This window comes from Ahaetulla prasina, chromosome 18 (genome assembly GCF_028640845.1).
Source record: "Ahaetulla prasina isolate Xishuangbanna chromosome 18, ASM2864084v1, whole genome shotgun sequence".
NCBI lineage: Eukaryota > Metazoa > Chordata > Lepidosauria > Squamata > Colubridae > Ahaetulla > Ahaetulla prasina.
The window spans coordinates 3,939,318-3,959,709 of NC_080556.1; the positions used below are offsets into that span (position 1 = coordinate 3,939,318).

The window sequence follows — 20,392 nt, forward strand, 5'->3', positions numbered from 1 at the left end:
CCAGAATTCCCCAGCCAGCTTTGTTGGCTGGGGTATTCTGGGAGTTGAAATCCTCCAGGCTTAAAAGTTGCCAAGGTTGGAGACCCCTGATCTAGTCCAACCGCCTGCTCACATGGGAGACCTCTATTAGGGATTCGAACTGCCGACCTTTCTGATCAACGAGCTCAGTGTCTTAGCCTGACTAGGTTGGAGTCACTTGCTGGGGCGGTGTCAACTGATGCCTTGGAAAATCTACCTGGCTAAAAAAAAAAAAACGATTAAAAACATTGTAACATCTAATAATGCTTGGGCTGGGGGGGGGTTGGGCTAGATGACCTATAAGGTCCCTTCCCGACCCTGTTCATCTGTATCTGTATCCTGTAATACTATCTCCGAAGGGACAGATTTTAAGAAAATTTCAAGACTAGGAGTAATAAGTGAATTGGGAGCATAGGACTTGCCAAGAAGGAAACCTTTCATGTTTTCTTGTTCAGTTTATTGATATTATTTTATAGCTAAACCCACTTTGAGAAGAGGAGAGCTACCTCCCGCCCCCCGAAAATTAGCAAGATGGAATTCCATAATATTTTGGAAGAGGACCTTTCGCCTGATTTATATCCCATCGTAGAAGGAAGCAAAGAAGAAGAAACAAATATATTTGAAGAATTTGAGCAAGACATGGAAGGTTAGAATGGTTGTCTGTCTGTCTATCTACTATCTATCTATCTATCTATCTATCTATCTATCTATCTATCTATCTATCATCTATCTATATTAATATTTATCTATCTATCATCTATCATCTATCTATCATCTCTATCAATCATCTCTGTCTCTCAATCTATCTATCATTTATCTTCTATCTACTATATCTATCATCTATCTACTATCTGTCTATCATCTATCTATCTATCTATCTATCTATCTATCTATCTATCTATCTATCTATCTATCTATCTATCATCTATCTCTGTTAATATTTATCTATCATCTATCTATCGTCTATCATCACAACAAGACATTTTTTGCTGTCTCCAGCCCCCAGAGCCTCTCTAGGAGTCTCTGGAGGCTGGGGACAGCAAAAAGGTCACTTCCTGTCCAACCGGAAGTTGGTAAATGGGCCATTTCTGGCGTCCGGAGGGCCTCCAGGGAAATGGGGAAGTCCATTTTCCACCCTCCCAGACTCCTAGAGAGGCTCTGGAGACAGGTAAGAGAGAAAAACGGGCCTACCGGGCCATCATGTGTTGGGAGGGGGGGAAGAGTTGCATGCGCATGCACGAGGGTGGGGCACATAGAATTATGAGTGTGGGCACGCACGCGCGTGACCCCCCCCCCCCTTCCTGGCACGCGATGGCAAAAAGGTTAGCCATCACTTCTTTAGGCCTTTTAACAGAAAAAAACCCCATTTCTGCTTTCCGTCTAGGACATGAAGAAGGCGAGGAGGCGGAAGGCCACCCAGCCGAAGAGGTTTCTTTGGAAGAAACCGAAGAGGCTACGGATATTAGCAAGTGAGTCTGTAACAGGTAGTCCTCGACTTACAGCAGGGTTCAGAGCTACAGCTGCGTAGAAAAATAGTGACTTAACGGCCGTTTTTCACACTTAACGACCATCGCGGCATCCCCCCCCCCATGGTCACGTGATCAAAATCCAGACGATTGCCAACTGACTCGTACTTACGACGGTTGCAGCGTCGTGTGTTCCCTTTTTGAGACCTTCCGACAAGTCAAGTCAACCGGGAAGCCGGATTCCCTTAACAGCCGCGTCGCTAACTTAACACCTGCGGTGTTTCAGCTCAACAACCTGTGGCAAGGAAGGTTTTGAAAATGAGGCAAAACTCACTTAGCTTAACCACAGAAATTTTGCCCCTCGATTGTGATTGTAAGTCGAAGACTACCTCTATATCTTTACTATAAACCCCTCCATTTATTTAAACGAAATGAATAAAATAAATATATCTAATGAGGTGCTGCTGTTGTTTTTTTTCAAGAAAATTCCAAAGCAAAATTTGGAAACGTTGCTTCTTTAAAAGCCGGGCTAAATTCTGGGACTTCATACAAACTGAGAAGCTTCAAAAAAAAGAAAAAAGGAGAGAGAGAGAGAGAGCAAGAAGGGGCACTTAGTCTAGTGATGGCAAACCTTTTAAAGACCAAATGCCCAGACTGCAACCCAAGACCCACTTGTTTATCGCAAAGTGCCAACACGGCAATTTAACATGAATAAGGAGGTTTTGCTACCTAAAATAATGATAAACAAGGCAGAGATCAGCTAAATGTTCTAAGAAAAACGTGATCAATGCCCCTTCGTTTTTTTCCCCTGCTTTTGAAATATTTACGTTTAGCAACAACAAAAAAGAAAAACTTTTGTAATTTCAGTTCTTTTTCCCTCCCTCTCTTTCACTCTCTCTTTCTCTCTCTCTCTTTCCCTCCCTCTTTCTCTCTTTCCCTCCCTCCCTGTCTCTTTCCCCCTCTCTTTCTCTCTTCCCCTCCCTCCCTGTCTCTTTCCCCCTCTCTTTCTCTCTTCCCCTCCCTCTCTCCCTCCCTCTCTCTCTCTTTCCCTCCCTCCATTTCTCTTTCCCTCCCTCCCTCTCTTTCCCTCCTTCTTTCCCCCTCTCTTTCTCTCTCTTCCTCCCTCCATTTCTCTTCCTCCTCCTCTCTTCCTCCCTCTCTCTTCCTCCCTCCCTCTCCCTTCCCTCTCTCTCTTCCCCTCACCCTCTCTCTCTTCCCCTCCCTCCCTGTCTCTCTCTCTCTCTCCCTCCCTCCCACCCTCCCTCTCTCCCCCCGCAGGAGAAACACGATGGAGCTGGGCTGGGGCATGCCCATAGAGAGCTCTCTTTGAGTGGCACCTCTGGCACGCATGCCATAGTTTCGCCACCACTGGCTGATGCCCATTCCTCAATGCATTTATTTGATTTCTAGACTGCCCTTCTCCGTTTCAGCCCGTTCCTTGATTTGGACAACCTACTTTTCTAACCCTACAGGAAAAGTTCAGAAGGATTCCCGGTGCCGAGCCGAGGACGGACCATGAACTACACAGACCGAGTTCGTGTCCTCAACTTGCGACGAAACCTGAACCAACTTGACAGTCTCACCAAAGAGAAAGAGCTGCTCATTCAAAAAACAAGGTCAGGGGGTTTTTTTCCCCCCCCACCATTGTCTTCCTTTTTCTGCCATGCCCTTAGCTCAGAAAATTTATTCCGGCTCCATTTGGAAGATGAGGAAGATGCTAACAAGGAAATAACTCAATTAACTTTAATTACCAAACAACCCAAAAGATGTCAAAAGCATCAAATCAAAAATCAGGACATTGATTCCTTTACAGGAGGCAGGCCCCGGCTTACGACCACAATCGAGTCCGGAATTTTGGTCATACGTTGTCGCAGTTGTATGTCGCAACAACATGCGAGCAGACTCAATTTTACGACTGTACAACAGCCTCTACTGTTGATACTGTGTTGTCTAGTATTGTAAGAGTAATATCTAGTATTGTATACCTGACTAGTCCTCATGTTCCTTTACTTGGGAGCCAGCAGATCTAAAGGATGGCCCGAGAAATAGTCACATTAAAAGGGAGATTAGAACTCCTTTTTCCTCTTCCCGCCTCCTCTCTTTTCCTTTTGTGTAGCATCTCTCCCCTGGCGAACCCTTGGGCTAGTTTTTCCTTTTAATCCATGGACGGTATATTATCAGCATGGGAGGGTAAGTGATGCCACAGATGTCCAAGAAGAAACGGATTGCTGCGGCCAACCTCTCTGGCTGAATCCTGCCCTTCTGTCTTTTCAGAGAAGAGTTAGCGACTTGCCACGCCCGACTGGACATGCTCATCGGCCAGCAGAAGGACGTGGAAAAAGAAATTGAGAAGGAGAAGAAGGATGGAAACACGTATGTAGTTCACTTCTCCAGGGGTTTAAAATTGGCTGAATTCGGCTCCGTTTGGTGGCTGAAAAATATCCGCCACCTCTTTGATTTCCTTCTGTTTAAAGGTATTTAATGAATTTGCGATTAAGGTCTTCGATAAATAAAACAAGAGTTATCTCCAGAGACCGGCAGCCAGCGACAGGAGGAGTTAACCTTTTGCAAAAAAAAAAAAAATCATCTATTTCTGATGCCATCCTTTATCTGTCCCGCAAGTTATTAGTGCGTGAAAATGGGCTTTTTGTTCAGCGAATCTAGGTCCATGCAGTTGCTTTCAAACAGCTCGCTTTCCTTCGCCTTGACCTCAGAGGCAAGAATCCAACTGAGAGTTAAAACCAGCACTGGGGACAAACAATGGTTCCCCCACCCCCACTTTTCAGTTCAGTTTAATCGCAAAGGAATTGTTCATTCCCTTCCCCACTCTTTAAAGCAAAACATTGGTTAAAATGTTCTTGGAGTGCAAAGTTCCCGCCCTGGGATCAGCCATGAAATCAAAGAGCTTGGAAGGGACCTTGGAGGCAAGGTGGTTAAAAATTCTTGGCGACGTTTCGACGAAGTCTCATTCGTGACATTGCTCCTAGAAGCACGAAGCTGTAAACACCAGCCTGAAGATGACGAATGAGACTTCGTCGAAACATCGCCAAGACACTTCCAATTTTACGTGGGAGAAAACTCGAATAACCAAAGACCCACATATATATATAGGATATTTCTGGCCTGGAAATAGCAAAGGACCGGCCTGGGGTGCCTCTGCTAGCGAAAACGGGAATTGCTCCAGCATTAGGCTCCGCATGCTCTTTCCTACTCTGAGATACCTCATGTGCATTTAATGACCTGCACATTCAATTAACAAATGCATTGGGGAAGGCAGGGAGTGAACACAGTTCCTCTCTTTCTCTCTCCTTCCCTCCATGTCTCTCTCCCTCCCTCTTTCTCCCTCCCTCTTTCTCTCTCTCCCCTCTCTTTATTTATTTAGTTATTTATTTCCCTCCCTCCCTCCCTCCCTCCATCTCTCTTTCTCCCTCTTCCTCTCCCCTTTCTGTCTTTCTTTCTTTCTCTCTCTCCCTCCTTCTCTTTCTCTTTCTCTCTCCCACACTCTCTTTCTTTCTCTCTCTCCTCCTCCTCTCTCTCTCTTTCTCCTCTCTCTCTCTCTCCCTTTATTTATTTATTCATTCATTCATTTATTCATTCATTTATTTATTTATTTCCTGCTTCCTTCCTCCTCTCTCTCTCTCTCCTTCTCCTCCTCTTTCTCTCTCTCCCCTCTCTTTATTTATTTAGTTATTTATTTCCCTCCCTCCCTCCCTCCATCTCTCTTTCTCCCTCTTCCTCTCCCCTTTCTGTCTTTCTTTCTTTCTCTCTCTCCCTCCTTCTCTTTCTCTCTCCCACACTCTCTTTCTTTCTCTCTCCCTCCCCCCTCCCTCTCTCTCTCTTTCTTTCTCCCTCTCTCTCTCTCTCCCCTTTATTTATTTATTCATTCATTCATTTATTCATTCATTTATTTATTTATTTCCTGCTTCCTTCCTCCTCTCTCTCTTCTCTCCTTCCTCCATGTCTCTCTCCTCCTCTTTCTCCTCCTCTTTCTCTCTCTCTCTTTATTTATTTAGTTATTTATTTCCTCCTCCTCCTCCTCCTCTCTCTTTCTCCTCTTCCTCTCCCCTTTCTGTCTTTCTTTCTTTCTCTCTCCTCCTTCTCTTTCTCTCTCTCCCACACTCTCTTTCTCTCTCCCTCCCCCCTCCCTCTCTCTCTCTTTCTTTCTCCCTCTCTCTCTCTCTCCCCTTTATTTATTTATTCATTCATTCATTTATTCATTCATTTATTTATTTATTTCCTGCTTCCCTTCCCTCCCTCTCTCTCTTTCTCTCTCCTTCTCCCTCCTTCCCTCCCTCCCTCCCTTCCTCCCCCCCCCACTCTCTTCTCCTTTGTCTCCTAGTGTTTGAAAATCCTGCAAATACAACACAACCTTGGCAACAGGGTTTGGGAGACCGCACACAATTGTTGTGCTGGCTCCTTTCCTTCAATTTGCTTGAATTAAAAGCTGCCAGGAAGAGAGGGGTACAGGGAGGGGGCCTTGTACGCCGCAGATCAACTGCATTTGCATCCACCCTTGTTGCTTCTTGCAATTAATTGAGTTAATATAATTGTGCCAAGGCGGAACGCATTATGCGCCGACTGGCCAAAAAAATAAAACAAAACCCCATCCGAATCAGCAGAATAAACCCTCATTATGTGCCAGCGTGCAAAAAAATGAACGGGTGAAGGTGACCTCTTTAAATCCTTAAATTTAAAAGAAACAATCGGAGGCAGGACTGGGTAAAAGTTGCATTCAGTTTTCAATAAACCAGATTAAATCAGGTCCTCTCGCAAGGAAAATGCCCTCATTGTTTTCTTCCCCCCACCCCCCTGCAGCTAGAGGCCTGGGATTTGGGAAAGCTGGCATCCAGGAACAGACAAAGCAATAGGATTAGGATGGGTTTAAGGAATTTATTTAGGGCCACCCACCGAAGCACAGCCTCCTTACGGGAGTCTGAATTTCCCCTGTGCCTTTTCTCGAACTTGCCAAATGCGATTGATTTCTGAAGATATCGCAACACCTGGAAGCACAGCTCTTCATCCCACCTCACCTGTGTCATTATTACCATTGTAATCCTTCCGCTCAATTCTGCTTTCCAGTCATTCTTTTTCAGGGATCACTTTTTCTTCTCCAAGAGAGCAATTGAACCACAAAACACTGAAATGGCAGAAAAATAGGACTCTGAACTTGAATTTTAACATTATGAATTACAGAATAGCAGAATGGGAAAGGACCTTAGATGTCTTCTAGTTCACCCCCCCTCCCCCTGCTCAAGCAGGGGACCCGTATACCATTCTGGACAAATGCCTGACCAATCTCTCCTTAAAATCCTCCAGTGATGGAGCAACCCACAACTTCTGGAGGCAAGTCGTTCCACTGGTTAATTGTCTCATTGTCAGGAAATTCCTCCTTTGTTCTAAGACTGGATTTATTCAAATTAAATTGAAATTGAAATGTGAATTTTAATTTCTCCAGGAGAGTGCCTCCTTCCTAGGCTGTGAGTTCGATCCTAGTTAGAGGCAGATATATTTCTCTCTCTCGGCACAACGAGGATATATCTGCTGAACAAAACTCCGCATTGGCGACAGGAAGGGCATCCGGCCATTCAACGCTCTGGTAGCTCTATTCAGTTGCCCAGGCTCGGCCCCGCGAGGGATTATGAGGTCGTTAAATCATGATGATGATGAGTGCCTTCTTCCTGGGCCACGTCTAGGGCTCTGTGTACAGCAAAGAACCCGTATTCGTTGTGGTTGTTACAGGGGCTGTTGTGATTATTATTTTAAATGCAGGAGTTGGCTCTGATGTCCGTAGGGGGGACCAAATCAAGAAGCTCTTGCTTGAAGTTCTGCCTGTCAGCTGGTGTAGAGGTTTTGAAAGAGACCGAAAAGGATTCTTTTAAGAGTATAATTGAAAAACATTCCATTACTATAAACCGCCAGATGTTCAGGAAAACAACAGCCTGAATCCCTCCGGGCTGCAGAATTGTTTCGCCTTTGTTTACGTGCTGACTTTTGAACAATTCGCTATTTCCAATTTTCTTCCATTTTCTTTCTTTCTTCTTTTTCTCCTCCTCCTCCCCTCCCCTCCTTTTAATGGCTCAGCGCGGCCGTGTCCCGCCTGCAGGCATTACATCGGCGCCTGTGTACCGAACTGGGAAACGAAAAGAGCCTCGAATGCAAAATCACCGCAGCCCTAAATGAAAATGTGTAAGTGAAAGGAGACCTTGGAGGAGGGCGGGACACATTGGGCCAACTGGATCCTTGCGCTTTCCTCTTAATGCAGTTTAGCGGCTTGGCCCGACTTTGGGGGCTCAGTGGCGGTGAAATCTCTCCTGAATGTTTTACAGGGTGAAGGGGATGGGAATGGATCTATAAATATGCAAAACACGTTCCGGATTTTGAAGTTGGCAGCAGCTTCGTTAGGAATGTTTGAGCTTCAGCAAGGAAACCTTTTTTTCCCCGTCCTCCCCCCTCTTCTAACTCTTTTAACAGTTCTGCCAAACTGAAACGCCTCAATATTCCTCTATTGCTGACTTTTTCTTTAGGAATTCAAGCTGTCACATTAGTATCCCCTCCCCATTTTTTCCTCCCCTAATGAAACCTCGTAGGGGAGGTCTGGCCAAGGGGTGGGCTTCAAAATTTTTAGAAAGGGGTTCTCTGTCCGGTTGCTGGGTGGGCGTGGCCATGGTGAGCGTGGCCTAGTCAGCCTCCTGCACCACAGCAGGGGGGGAGCATTTTTGCCCTCCCTGGACTCTGGAGGCTTTTTGCTCGAGCCTCCGGGAGGGTAAAAATGGCCTCCGGAGGCCCTCCGGAGGCCTTCCTGAAATTCCGGTAGGCCTGTTTTTTGCCCTCCCCAAGCCTCCATGTGTGCCCTGCACTTACCTGCATCCAAAACAAGCCATGTGGGGACTCCTGAGAGGGGCCAGGTAGGTCAGGAGTGGCATTTGAGGGTTCTCCAAACTGCAGAGAATCTTAGCTAAAGGTTCTCCCAAACCCCTGCGAACCCCCAGCAGCCCCACCGCTGGTCTAGCCTAAGAGGAAGCAACCAGTTTGAAGCCACCCGGGATGAGGGTGGACTTGAACCCGTATCTCCATAGCCTATGTCCAATACCTTCACCCACTATACTACCCTGGCTGGTTGTGTTGGACGCGTGTTGATGTTTCTCAACCTGGTTTATTTATTTATTTATTTATTTATTTATTTATTTATTCATATTTTTATACCGCCCTATCTCCCTAGGGACTCAGGGCGGTTCACAACCAAATAAAAAACATACATATAAATACAATTAAAACATCCATTAAAAAACTTATTATAACTGGTCGAATAATTAAAATAGTAATAAAAATAATAAAATCCCTATTAAAACCAATTTGAATTTAAAATCTAGTCCAGTCCTGCGCAAATAAATAGATATGTCTTAAGCTCGCGGCGAAAGGTTCGGAGGTCGGGAAGTTGACAAAGTCCTGGGGGAAGCTCGTTCCAAAGGGTGGGGGCCCCCACAGAGAAGGCCCTTCCCCTGGGTGTCGCCAGCCGGCACTGTCTGGCCGACGGCACCCTGAGGAGTCCCTCCCTGTGAGAGCGCACGGGTCGGTGGGAGGTATTCGGTAGCAGCAGACGGTCCCGTAAGTAACCCGACCCTATGCCATGGAGCGCTTTGAAGATAGTCACCAAAACCTTGAAGGTTGGGATTTCCTTGTGGTCTTCCATCCAACTTGGCTTCCCTGTTTTGAGATCAGTTAAAGGGCCCTAAATGGCCGATTTGACTCCAGGTGGAAAAAAAACTGCAATTTCTGTCACAAACGGATGCGAGGATGAGGGGTGGAGGGTGGTTCTGGGTGCCCACAGAGCGTAATGTGGATGTATGGCACCAAAGCAGGTTGGGTACTGATAAAAGTCTCCCTTTGCCAAGGTTCGAAATGTGGAAGATTGAAATAGAGCAAGGAAATTTTGCCAAACTTCGCAAGCAGCTCAAACTGGACGAGGCGGAGCTGGATCAGCAGCGCCGAGACCAAGCGGAGGAAAGGCTCCAAAAACAGAATGAGTTGTCCCAGCTCTTGAGTCAGAGGTGGCAGAACACTGAAAGGTAGGCTGGATTTCAAAACCACACACCCCTTAAGGATGCTTCGAAATTTCCACTAGGCTCCCTTAACAAGCAAGGAGGCAGGAATTGATCCTGGCAAAACCTCTTTTATTTACACGACTGTGAATTATGCTCATTCACAGTCAGCAAGGCGTGTCCAAACAGTTTTTCAAAGGAATATTGATCAACACAGACCTTATCTGGCTTGGCAAGCTGCCACATAACTGGTTTCCAACCGCGGTACAAGGCAAAACTTGGCACAGAGTCTCTCAGAGTCACCGAACGAACAAATTGTTTCCTGCAAAAGCCCCACTCCCTGTTCACTCCTCTTTTGTTTCCTCTGGGAGGGGCCAATCACCTCCAAGGTGTGGCTTTACTCCCGAGTCGACCCTGCTTTCTGAGTTGTTGTTTTCTGGCAGCTCTGCACATGCGCACGCTGGGCACGGGCTCCAGCTGTTCCTCTGCCTCGCTGCTGTCTAACTCCCTCTCTGCCTCCGAAGCAAAGCCCTCGTCCGAGCTTTCCCCAGGCCCCAGAACTGGCCCAAATTCCTTCCCAACTCCTCACTGTCCGACTCTGCTGCCAGCTCTGCTGGCTGCCGGTGGACCACAACACTACAGCTCATGTAAAGGCACCAGGAAAATCAGGAGATCCAGACAGTTCAAATGAATATAAAGATTTTGTCAGGGTTCTGACCAATAAAAATAAGACACTCTAAATAAAATGAAGAGTCTCAAGCCACTTAGCAAGAAAAATCCAGTTGTTTATTAGGAGTGCTAGGTCGGCACAACCTAGGTTGAAGCCAGCTCTGGCTTCACCTAATTTGCACCTTGCCTCTGACCTTGTTCCCCCCCCCCCGGGTGTGTCATCAGTCACATTCCCCAATGAAGCAATTTCACGGATCGTAGAAGTCATTCCCTCCAGTCATTGTGGGTCTCTGTGGAGATGATGTAAAAAAAGAAAAGGGGGAGGGAGGAGGAAGATGGCTAATTTGAGCTTCACACCCCAACCAGTGAGATATCATTTCAGGAACCCTGACAGGATGAGTGTTGAAAGTTCTTTTCTGTCTCTTACACGTTAGGATTTTGCAGTCCCCTTTGAAAAGAATTCTGCTTTTTTCCTTCTCCCCCCCCCCCTTAGAAAAATCCAAGAAGCTAGCATGGCTTACGAAGAAAACCTGGCCACCGTGCTGGAAGATTCTCAGAGGAACCACGCAAAGGCCGTCCGGTTTCTGAAGGAGAGTTTAGGAAAGTACGTCGTTTAATTTTTCTCCCCTCTTTTTTCTCCTTTCAAAGAATGCAAGAGGTCTGGTCTGTTAACTCTTTGGATTTTCCTTCTCCAACCTGTGGCTCCAGATATCTTCAGCTCCAAAACGTACAGTCAGGGGTGGTATTCCCTTACTTTCCCTACCGGTTTGCAAACATGAGCGCATTTTTTTACTACTGGTTTGCCCGAACCCGTCTGAACCGGTAGCATTTCACTTCTGGACCACAGGCAGGAGTCCTTGCATCATCCTGGACAAATGGATGCCCAATCCTTTCTTGAAAACCTCCAACGACGGAGCACCCACAACTCTGGCAAACTCTTCCATTGATTAATTCATTAATTCTCACTCTCGCGAAATTCCTCCTTAGTTGGAGGAGGTTGGATCTCTCTTTAATGAGCTTCCACCCGTTACTTCTTGTCCTGCTCTCTGGTGCTTTGGAGAATAAGTCAGCCCTCCTCATCTCTATGACTTCCCCACAAGTACCAGAAGTCGGCTATCACATCTCCCCTAATCCTTCTCTTCGTTAGGTTAGACATAGGAGATCAGTACACGATATTGTCAACTCTGAAGCTGGCCCGACCGAGGCCAACTTGGAGGCTTCAGCCTTGCCTTGCAATGGAGGTGAGGGATAGGGAGGGGGGAGAGTAGAGATAGCTGGGGTTTTGTAGCCAAAACAAAATGGTTTCCTCTGGGAACCAAGGACGTTCCAACCGTTGGCTGAAGAGAGGAGGAACGACGTTACCCAGCAACCGGATAGCACCTTAATTGGACCATGTGACTGATTGTTTGGGGAAAGGGGGAAAAACTTGTACTTTTATTGAGGTGAAAACAGCGGGGACATTTAGAGTCGGTTTTCACCAGCCTGTGCCAATATGATATATCCAATAAAACTGTTCTTTGAGGAATCTACCTGCCTGGGAGTTCTGCGTGCTATGGGTGTATTACTTGGAACCTTGACAATATATATAATCTATATAATAATATGAGATCATATGAGATCAAGGCTGCCTGATCTCCTAGGCCCCATTACATTGCAAAAGTCCTCAGCTAGCCTGCTGTAGAAGGACAGCTGAGGTAGATCTTGACATGCTAACCCTGCATTAAGGAGCCAGGCTCTCATGGCACGCTAAGCCCTGCCCTTTGATGGGCATCAGTCAGTCAAGATGGCTGGCTTTGCCCTAGCCTCTTCATCAAAACGGAGCAGGATTGACTCTGTTCTTTTCCAACAGGGTTCGTGAGAAGGAATCGGCGGAGGAAGTAAGCCATAAAGAACACTTGCAAAAAAGGATGGAGACGGTGTTGTCTCTGAAAAACAGCATCAGTTCGAACCGGGTGAGGACTAGCTGCTTGAGAAGGAGAACACGCCACTGTTTTTACAATAAAGCTTTCAAAATTGGGCCTTCCGGTTTCAATTAAACTCCCGTGGCATGGGAAGAGTCCTTCCCTAGTCTTCCCCCTCCCCTCTTCCCCCTTTTAGCCTTTAAAAAAGGAGTTTGTAAAAGGATGGAGAAATTTGTATCAGTAACACAACACCTTTAACTATACTGTAGTTCGCAACTGCCGTTTTGCGGTGGGGAGGGGGGAAATGGAACACATTGGCCAAAACATTGAACAATGTTCAGAATGAAGTCCAACCACCGAAGTCTCATCTTCGTAAGTAGGTTTCATTCTTATATCGGGCTAAGCCGTGATTTTAACTCGGCTTTCCTGACTAAACCACAAATGGCCCTAAGCAACTTTCTGGGCCCGTTTCCAGATCAATCAAACCATGTTAGGGACTTTCCATTTAATTGATGGAATTTATTTTGCAGAGGGGGGGAAAAAAAAGAAGAAATACGGGTAATTCTTGAGTTACAACAGTTCATTTAATGACCGTCCGAAGTTACGATGGCACTGAAATTGGTGACTTAGGACTGGTTCTCAAACTTAAGACCATTGCAGCAATGGTGGAATTAAAATTTTTTTTTTACCACTGGTTCTGTGGGTGTGGCTTGGTGGGCGTGGCTTGGGCATGGCAGAGAGAGGATACTGCAAAATCCCCATTCCTTCCCCACTCCAGGGGATGGATACTGTAAAATCTCCATTCCCACCCCAATCCAGGGGAAGGCTACTGCAAAATCCCCACTTCCTCCCGATCAGCTGGGACTCGGGAGGCAAAAAATAGACGGGGATGGGGGCCAGTCAGAGGTGGTGTTTACTGGTTCTCCGAACTACTCAAAATTTCTGCTACCGGTTCTCCAGAACCGGTCAGAACCTGCTGAATACCACCTCTGCATTAAAGCATCCCCACAGTCAAAATTCAGCTGCTTGGCAACTGACTCATATTTATGACCGTTGCAATGTTCCGGAGTCATGCAATCCCTTTTTTGTGACCTCCTAACACGCAAAGTCAATGGGGTTTCCAGATCCGCTTAACAACTACAGTGATTCACTTAACAACGGGGGCACGAAACGTAGTAAAACAGGGCAAAATTCACTTAACAGCTGTCCCGCTTAGCAACCTAAATTTGGCTCAGTTGTGGTCATCAGCCGACATGTAACTTTTGAAAGCAATTGAAATCTGGGGGTGTGGGATACTTGCTGATTTCTGCCCTCGTGAACTGCTTTCCTGCACACCCAAAAGCGAAAGTTTAATATTTTATTTTATTTTATTTTAATACCTTTCTCTAGGAAAATCTACGAACCCGTCAAGTCCTGGGCAAATTGATTGGACTTGATGCTCAAGAGCAAGATCGGAAAATAAAGGAAGCCATTCAGGCTGAAGGACACAACGTGACCCGGGAATTTTTTTGCCAGAAGCGACAAATCGAGTTTGAAAAGCGGAAAAAGTGAGATGCTAATTTTTGTGAAATGCCATGTTGATCGGGGAGGGGAGTCCTGATAAATTAACAGACTTATGGGTTATTTCCAGGGGTGAAATGCTCCCGGTTCGGACCGGATCGCCCAATCTGGTAGCAATTGTGGCGGATGGTTTGGAGAATGGGTAGCAAAAATCCCTGCCCCCCTCCACATGCCCAGCTGAGCCACGCAATCATCAGAGGGTTGTTGTTGTTGTTTTTACTTTTAAAAGCATTTTTTCTTCGAGCAAAAAAATGCTTTTAAAAGTAAAAAAAAAAGCCTCTGATGATCGCGCGGCTCAGCTGGGATCGTCAGAACCCTTTAAAAGCGTTTTTTCTACAACCTCTTCGGCCAAAGAGGCTGTTAAAAAATGCTTTTAAAATTTTCTGGTGATCAGGCAACTCAGCTGGGATCGTCAGAACCCTTTAAAAGCATTTTTTCTACAACCTCTTCGGCCAAAGAGATTGTAGAAAAAATGCTTTTAAAAGTAAAAAAAAAAAAAAATGGCCACGCCCACAGAACCGGAAGTAACAAATTTTACATTTTACCCCAGGTTATTTCCTCCTAAGTCCTTGATTGGTGAGACCTCAATTGCAAAAGGGTCAATTATGCAGGGAGGGGGAAAAAGTTTTATAAAAAATATACTTGGACGAGAATTCCTTGCCATTAATTAATTAATTAAGAATTAAATCTTAACATTTCAGGGCAATTTTCTGCTGGGATGTGCTTGAAACGATTCCTATTTTTTTAAATAGCTGAAGTATCGTTTAAAAAGTACTATCTGTGCACACAGATTATTTTTTTTTCCCTTTCTGAATGTTATTTTTAACATATTTTCAAATTCCAGAAAATGTTGCCTAGAAGTAACCTCAATGTTAGTGCAGTAGATCTGGAAAATAGAATCATTAACCCCTCTCCAACCTCCCTCCTCCTTCCTGGTAGCTTGTCATTTCTTGTTAAAAACGTGGAAATTCTTCCTCCTTAGTTAATTCTAGTCAAATCCGCAGTAGATTTTGCCAACAGGTGAGTGGAGACCCAAATTTTAGCAGTTAGTAGCCACCAGCTATCCGAGTTCTTTTGTTAGCAGCCTCAATAGTCCCTTTTAAAGAAGGATATTTGCAAATGCAATAAGATTGCAGGTCACAAAATAAAGCACACACTTTCCCTTCTTATATATATAAACTAGCTGATAACCCGTCGTTGCCTGGGTATTTATTTATCCCAATTCCCCTTACCAGAGGGGAGTACTGTGGAGTACTGTGAAGCTGTTACCATGACAACTCACTGTGCTGTACAGTAGAAGTCATTTTAAGGCACAACTGGCTGTATCCTAACAACCTGAATCCAAAATGCACACTATCACTATCAAAAGTACTGTGCTTTGACACTATAGATATAATTCATTCCTTTTCATTTCAGCAGCCTAGGCATTCCACAGTCATGCTGGAACACATACATACAGACACACACACACACCCCAAGGGGTTTTAGGGGTGTCTTACCCCCACAGTATTTTTTTCCAGAGAGTAAGTCATCTGTGTACCAAGTTTGGTTGAAATTGCTCAAGGCGTTCCAGAGTTATGCTGGAATGCGCGCGCGCACACACACACACACACACACACACACACAGCGCCATTTATATATATAGATAGATAGATTTTTAAAGGATTAGCGGATTAATCCTTTTGGACTCAGAGGTCAGTGGTTTGTTCCCTCAGTTTCCCTGGTGTCTGTTCCCAGTTTGTCTCCATTGTCTGCCGTTGCGTCGCCCACAGGGAGTTTCTGGACCAACAGAAAACCAGGAAAATCGAAATAGTCGCTCGGATTTTGAAAGAAGAAGCCCAGGTGGAGAAAATTAAAGCACAATCTCGTCCCCAGAAATCTAAAGGCCCGGACAAACTCTCCGATGCCATTAAGTGGCGCATGAAAACATGGCGTTACATTGAGGAAACGTGTAGCGATAAGGTGGCGCCTGTCATACAGGTGAGAGAAAGCAGGGAGGGCTTATTATTGTTGATAAACTGGTGGGGACTGTTTGGATCAGATTAAAATCCTTCTATGTCCTTACCTGAAACAGCTGGAGGGGGCGTAATCTCTACAGCCCGTGAAAGTGCTCTGTTGGAGAAAGTGATTTATGACACACCCTGGGAGGAGGGGGGGAAAACAAGGGTCATAATTGGGCCATAAATTACGTGGGTCAGACCTGACTTCACTTGGGCACCTGCCGACATGTTGCTCCTAATAAATAACTGGATTTCTTTTGAAGCTTGGCTTGAGGCTCATGGTTTAATTAGGGCATCTGTCGGAACCCTGGCATACGGGTGTTTTTGGCAAGAAAGCGTATTTATTTGAAAGTAGTGATGGATCTGCTCCAAATTAACTGAAGTTTCTGGGAGTCGATGATGAATTTGATGTGGGTTTTTTTTTCTCCTAATATTTCCAAGATTTTGTGATTAATTCACCTGGCCAAGTCCCCCTTTTGACTTTTCGCCACTCTCTTCTGCGGCAGAAACATTGGCGCAGCCCTTCAGTTTCCCCCTCGCTGGACGACAAAAGTTTTAACGCCTCTTGCGACTTCGGCCCTGAAAGCAAAACCGAAGGCGAGCAGGAAAACGTGGATAATATTCTCGCGGAGCCCGAATTTGTGGGGATCTGGGACCAAGAATATAACCCACTGCAGGTACAGATCTATCTTTCTGTCTTTTCCGGTCGTTTTTTCCCCCCTGCCTTTTCTTGTAGGGTTGACCGCGAGGTCCATTCTACTAAGTGGATTTGAGGCTTCCTCTTTTTTTTTTTCCTTTCTTTTTTTTTAAACCCTGCTGTTTTGTTCCGTGACAAGATCAGATCGTTAACCTCCGCGCATCTGACCTCAGCTCTTCTTGCAGCGTTAATCTCTTAACCTTGGGCTGAGCTATGTTCCGCTCATGTCGACTCTTTGTCCTCTTTTGTCAACTTCTCGAGTTCCTACTGCGGTCAAGACATCATGCCATGCTACCGTTTCCCCAGTTTTAAATTCAGCAGAGGGCGAGTGGTTTTTCTCCCGCTGCCAAAACGGACTCAAGGCAAAATGCCAGTGGTGTCAATTTTTGCTCTTCCTTGCTTGGTTTCCTTCCTTGCTTGGGTGGATGGCAAAAATACATATTTACCAAGAGATGAACTCAATCTGTCACCCTATCCCGTTATCCCTGTGTAATGTGTCTTTAGGATAACGGAATAACAGTGTTGGAAGGGACCTTGGAGGTCTTCTAGTCCAACCCCCTGCTCAAGCAGGGAATCCTATACCTTGGCAGACAAGTTGTTGTCCAATCTCTTCTTAAAGACTTCCAGTGTTGGAGTAACCAAAATTTCTGGAGGCAAGTCGTTCCACTGGTTAACTGTTCTCACTGTCAGGAAATTCTTCCCGAGACTAGGTTTGTACTGTATACTTTCTAAGGAAGCCTAGGTCAGAACAAAACCAGTGTTGCCTATTTCTCAGGTACTGGATGACAAAATTGATTCCAAACCCCTCGGTGTGTCAAAACTTGAAAAGGACATTTTTGCCCAGAACTTGGAGAAGTTACATGCTGGAGTCATTCGCAAACACCGCGTTTGTGGACGTGAGTTTAAAGGGTGTCCATTTTATAGCAAGCCAAGCCTCATTCATTTCAAGGTGAGTGATGACTTGATCAACCGCATTCACACAGTGGGCTGAAGTTGGGTTGTTTTAATCTGGACTAGGTCTGGGTCTCTTTGTTCTTGTGATGTGCAAACCAGGGGTGAAATAGAATAGAATAGAATAGAATAGAATAGAATAGAATAGAATAGAATAGAATAGAATAGAATAGAATAGAATAGAATAGAATTTTATTGGCCAAGTGCGATTGGACACACAAGGAATTTGTCTTGGTGCATATGCTCTCAGTGTACATAAAAGAACAGATACGTTCATCAAGGTACAACATTTACAACACAATTGATGGTCAGTATATCAATATAAATCATAAGGATTGCCAGCAACAAGTTACAGTCATACAGTCATAAGTGGAAAGAGATTGGTGATGGGAACTATGAGAAGATTAATAGTAGTGCAGATCAGTAAATAGTTTGACAGTGTTGATGGAATTATTTGTTTAGCAGAGTGATGGCCTTCGGGAAAAAACCGTTCTTGTGTCTAGTTGTTCTGGTGTGCAGTGCTCTATAGCGTCATTTTGAGGGTAGGAGTTGAAACAGTTTATATCCAGGATGCGAGGGGTCTGTAAATATTTTCACGGCCCTCTTCCTGATTCGTGCAGTATACAGGTTCTCAATGGAAGGCAGGTTGGTAGCAATTATTTTTTCTGCAGTTCTAATTATCCTCTGACGTCTGTGTTTTTCTTGTTGGGTTGCAGAACCGAACCAGACAGTTATAGAGGTGCAAATGACAGACTCAATAATTCCTCTGTAGAACTGAATCAGCAGCTCCTTGGGCAGTTTGAGCTTACTGAGTTGGCGCAGAAAGAACATTCTTTGTTGTCCTTTTTTAATGATGTTACCGGTTCATGCTACCGGTTCGAACCTGTTCGCCTGAACTGGTAGTAATAAATGCTACTGGTTCAGGCGAACCGGTAGTAAAAAAAAATAATGCTACCGATTCAGGCGAACCAGTCTGATCCGGTAGCATTTCACCCCTGGTTTGCACATCACACGAACAAAGAGACCCAAATCCTTCTTTCTAGGGCAAACCCAAATCATTGGATTAGTTGATGGTTTGGTCCATTGTGCAAAGCTAGGAAATGAATCAGTGATTCAACAGATTGATTCACACTGAATATGTTGTCGGTTTGCAAGAAGAGGAACTGCCTTTCTTGGCCAAATTAAAATGTTATGATTGCGATGACAAAAACGTGAGCATTTTTATGAGCTTTAATCTAACACTATAACTTAGTCTTTGCTTCAATTCCCCAGCCAGCATATTGTTGGTAATTCAGATTTTTTTAAAATGCACATTTGGAGACCATCTACTTCCCTATCACCTTCATCACCTTTAAATGCCTTCATCCATTAAAGAAGGCGAGCCGGTCTGTAGTTGTGCAAATCTCCCAGTATAAATAGTGTTGCCATTGTTTTAAAATATGTTTTTTTTTAATTTTAAAAAATGGAACACACCAGATTCTCGTACTTCAGGTGCATGGTACATTGATAAAAAAAATTAAATTCATAACATATTAAAATACAGATGGGATTATTTGGTTGTGTGTGTGTGTGAGAGTTATTTGGAAAAAGGTATTTCTCCAGAATAGGGATGAAAAAAAGAGAAAATGCTGCTTTTAATTCTGATTATCTGTTTTTTAAAGAAATAAAAAAAATGAAGAGCCTGTTGCCCAGTTAATTGCAAGAACGCTTTAAAAAGCCAATCAGAAAGTAATTTAAAAGTATTTAGTCGATTTACAATCTTACTTCTGACCCAATAAACACATTCTATCCAATTGAATGTTAGCAATTCAATTCTCTCCAGTTTAGCAATTGTGTTGCACTCATCAAACCGTCATACTTTCGGTGACACTATTGGATTTTTTATTAAAAAAATAAAAATAAAGCTAATATCATCTTTAAAAACAAATATTTCCAGGACTTTGACATTGGAAAAACCTATAAAAAGAAGGTGACTTTGATCAATGCCTTCTATAGTATCAACTACTGCAAGCTGGATGGCGTCAGCGAACATCTGAAAGATTTTTTCACTGTGCTGTAAGTTAGTTTTTCTTAGTCATTTAACCAGGGTTTGTGGATCGTCTGGCTACTTGGGCATTCTGTAAACATGTGAGGGAGAAATAAGGTTCTCTGTAAAATAATAATAAGGGGGCTGTCACTATTCCAACATTTTAACTTTTTGATAAGAACTCTTAGAAATGAATGTTCAAATGGGTAATTGCTTTGTTAGAGTAGGAAGAATAAGAAGATGATTAGGGGGCTGGAAGCTAAAGCGTATGGAGAACGGTTGCAGGAATTGGATATGTCTAGTTCAGTGAATAGAAGGACCAGGGGAGACATGATAGCAGTGTTCCAATATCTCAGGGGCTGCCCCAAAGAAGAGGGAGTCAAGCTATTCTTCAAAGCCACCTGAAGGCAGGACAAGAAGCAATGGGTGGAAACTAATCAAGGAGAGAAGCAACTTAGAACTAAGGAGAAATTTCCTGACAGTTTAGAACAATTAAATCAACGGAATGCCTTGCCTCAAGAAGTTGTGGATGCTCCAACATTGGAGGCTTTTAAGAAGAGACTGGACAGCCATTTTTCAGGAATGGTATAGATTGGACTAGAAGACCTCCAAGGTCCCTTCCAACTCATTTATTCTGTTATGTACTGGGGCATAGTTGTGAAATCTAGGCATTCTTCATAGTCAGGGGTAATATTCACTTACTTTCCCTACTGGTTTGCAAATGTGAGCGTGTGTGCTGGCATCCGCAAGCTTCACTCGCATGCGTCCCGTCCACGCATGTGCCCAGCCTCAAAAATGTGCCTAAATAGGATGGCATAGAACCAGGGCGAGGGTGGGCCCACCACCCCCACCTGTAATTTACGCTACCGGTTCGGGAGAACCGGTCCGAACCAGCTGTTCATAGTGCAGGGAGTAATCACGAAAGGGATGCTTCATTGTAGCTCCTCACTATACACACCAATACTTCAGATTGATCTGAAGTAAAATTGGTTTTCAACTCCCCGAATATCCAGCCAGCAACGAATATGTCTTATGGTTCCGCCCCCCCCCCCCGGTTTATTAGAA

General features: G+C 44.6%; 1 protein-coding gene across 1 annotated transcript in view; it reads left to right on the forward strand.

The window, feature by feature from the left end:
- Positions 1 to 500: 500 nt before the first annotated feature.
- Positions 501 to 20,392, forward strand: part of CFAP74 (cilia and flagella associated protein 74) — a 60,671-nt gene continuing 40,779 nt past the window's right edge. The window contains exons 1-13 of the mRNA XM_058161464.1: positions 501 to 664; positions 1,403 to 1,487; positions 2,957 to 3,100; positions 3,759 to 3,857; positions 7,566 to 7,670; positions 9,377 to 9,550; positions 10,686 to 10,796; positions 12,042 to 12,144; positions 13,483 to 13,640; positions 15,426 to 15,633; positions 16,160 to 16,330; positions 17,126 to 17,299; positions 19,238 to 19,356. Of these exons, the coding sequence (XP_058017447.1) occupies positions 550 to 664; positions 1,403 to 1,487; positions 2,957 to 3,100; positions 3,759 to 3,857; positions 7,566 to 7,670; positions 9,377 to 9,550; positions 10,686 to 10,796; positions 12,042 to 12,144; positions 13,483 to 13,640; positions 15,426 to 15,633; positions 16,160 to 16,330; positions 17,126 to 17,299; positions 19,238 to 19,356 (1,766 nt within the window). The 5' untranslated portion in view covers positions 501 to 549. The remainder of the gene's footprint in view (positions 665 to 1,402; positions 1,488 to 2,956; positions 3,101 to 3,758; positions 3,858 to 7,565; positions 7,671 to 9,376; positions 9,551 to 10,685; positions 10,797 to 12,041; positions 12,145 to 13,482; positions 13,641 to 15,425; positions 15,634 to 16,159; positions 16,331 to 17,125; positions 17,300 to 19,237; positions 19,357 to 20,392) is intronic.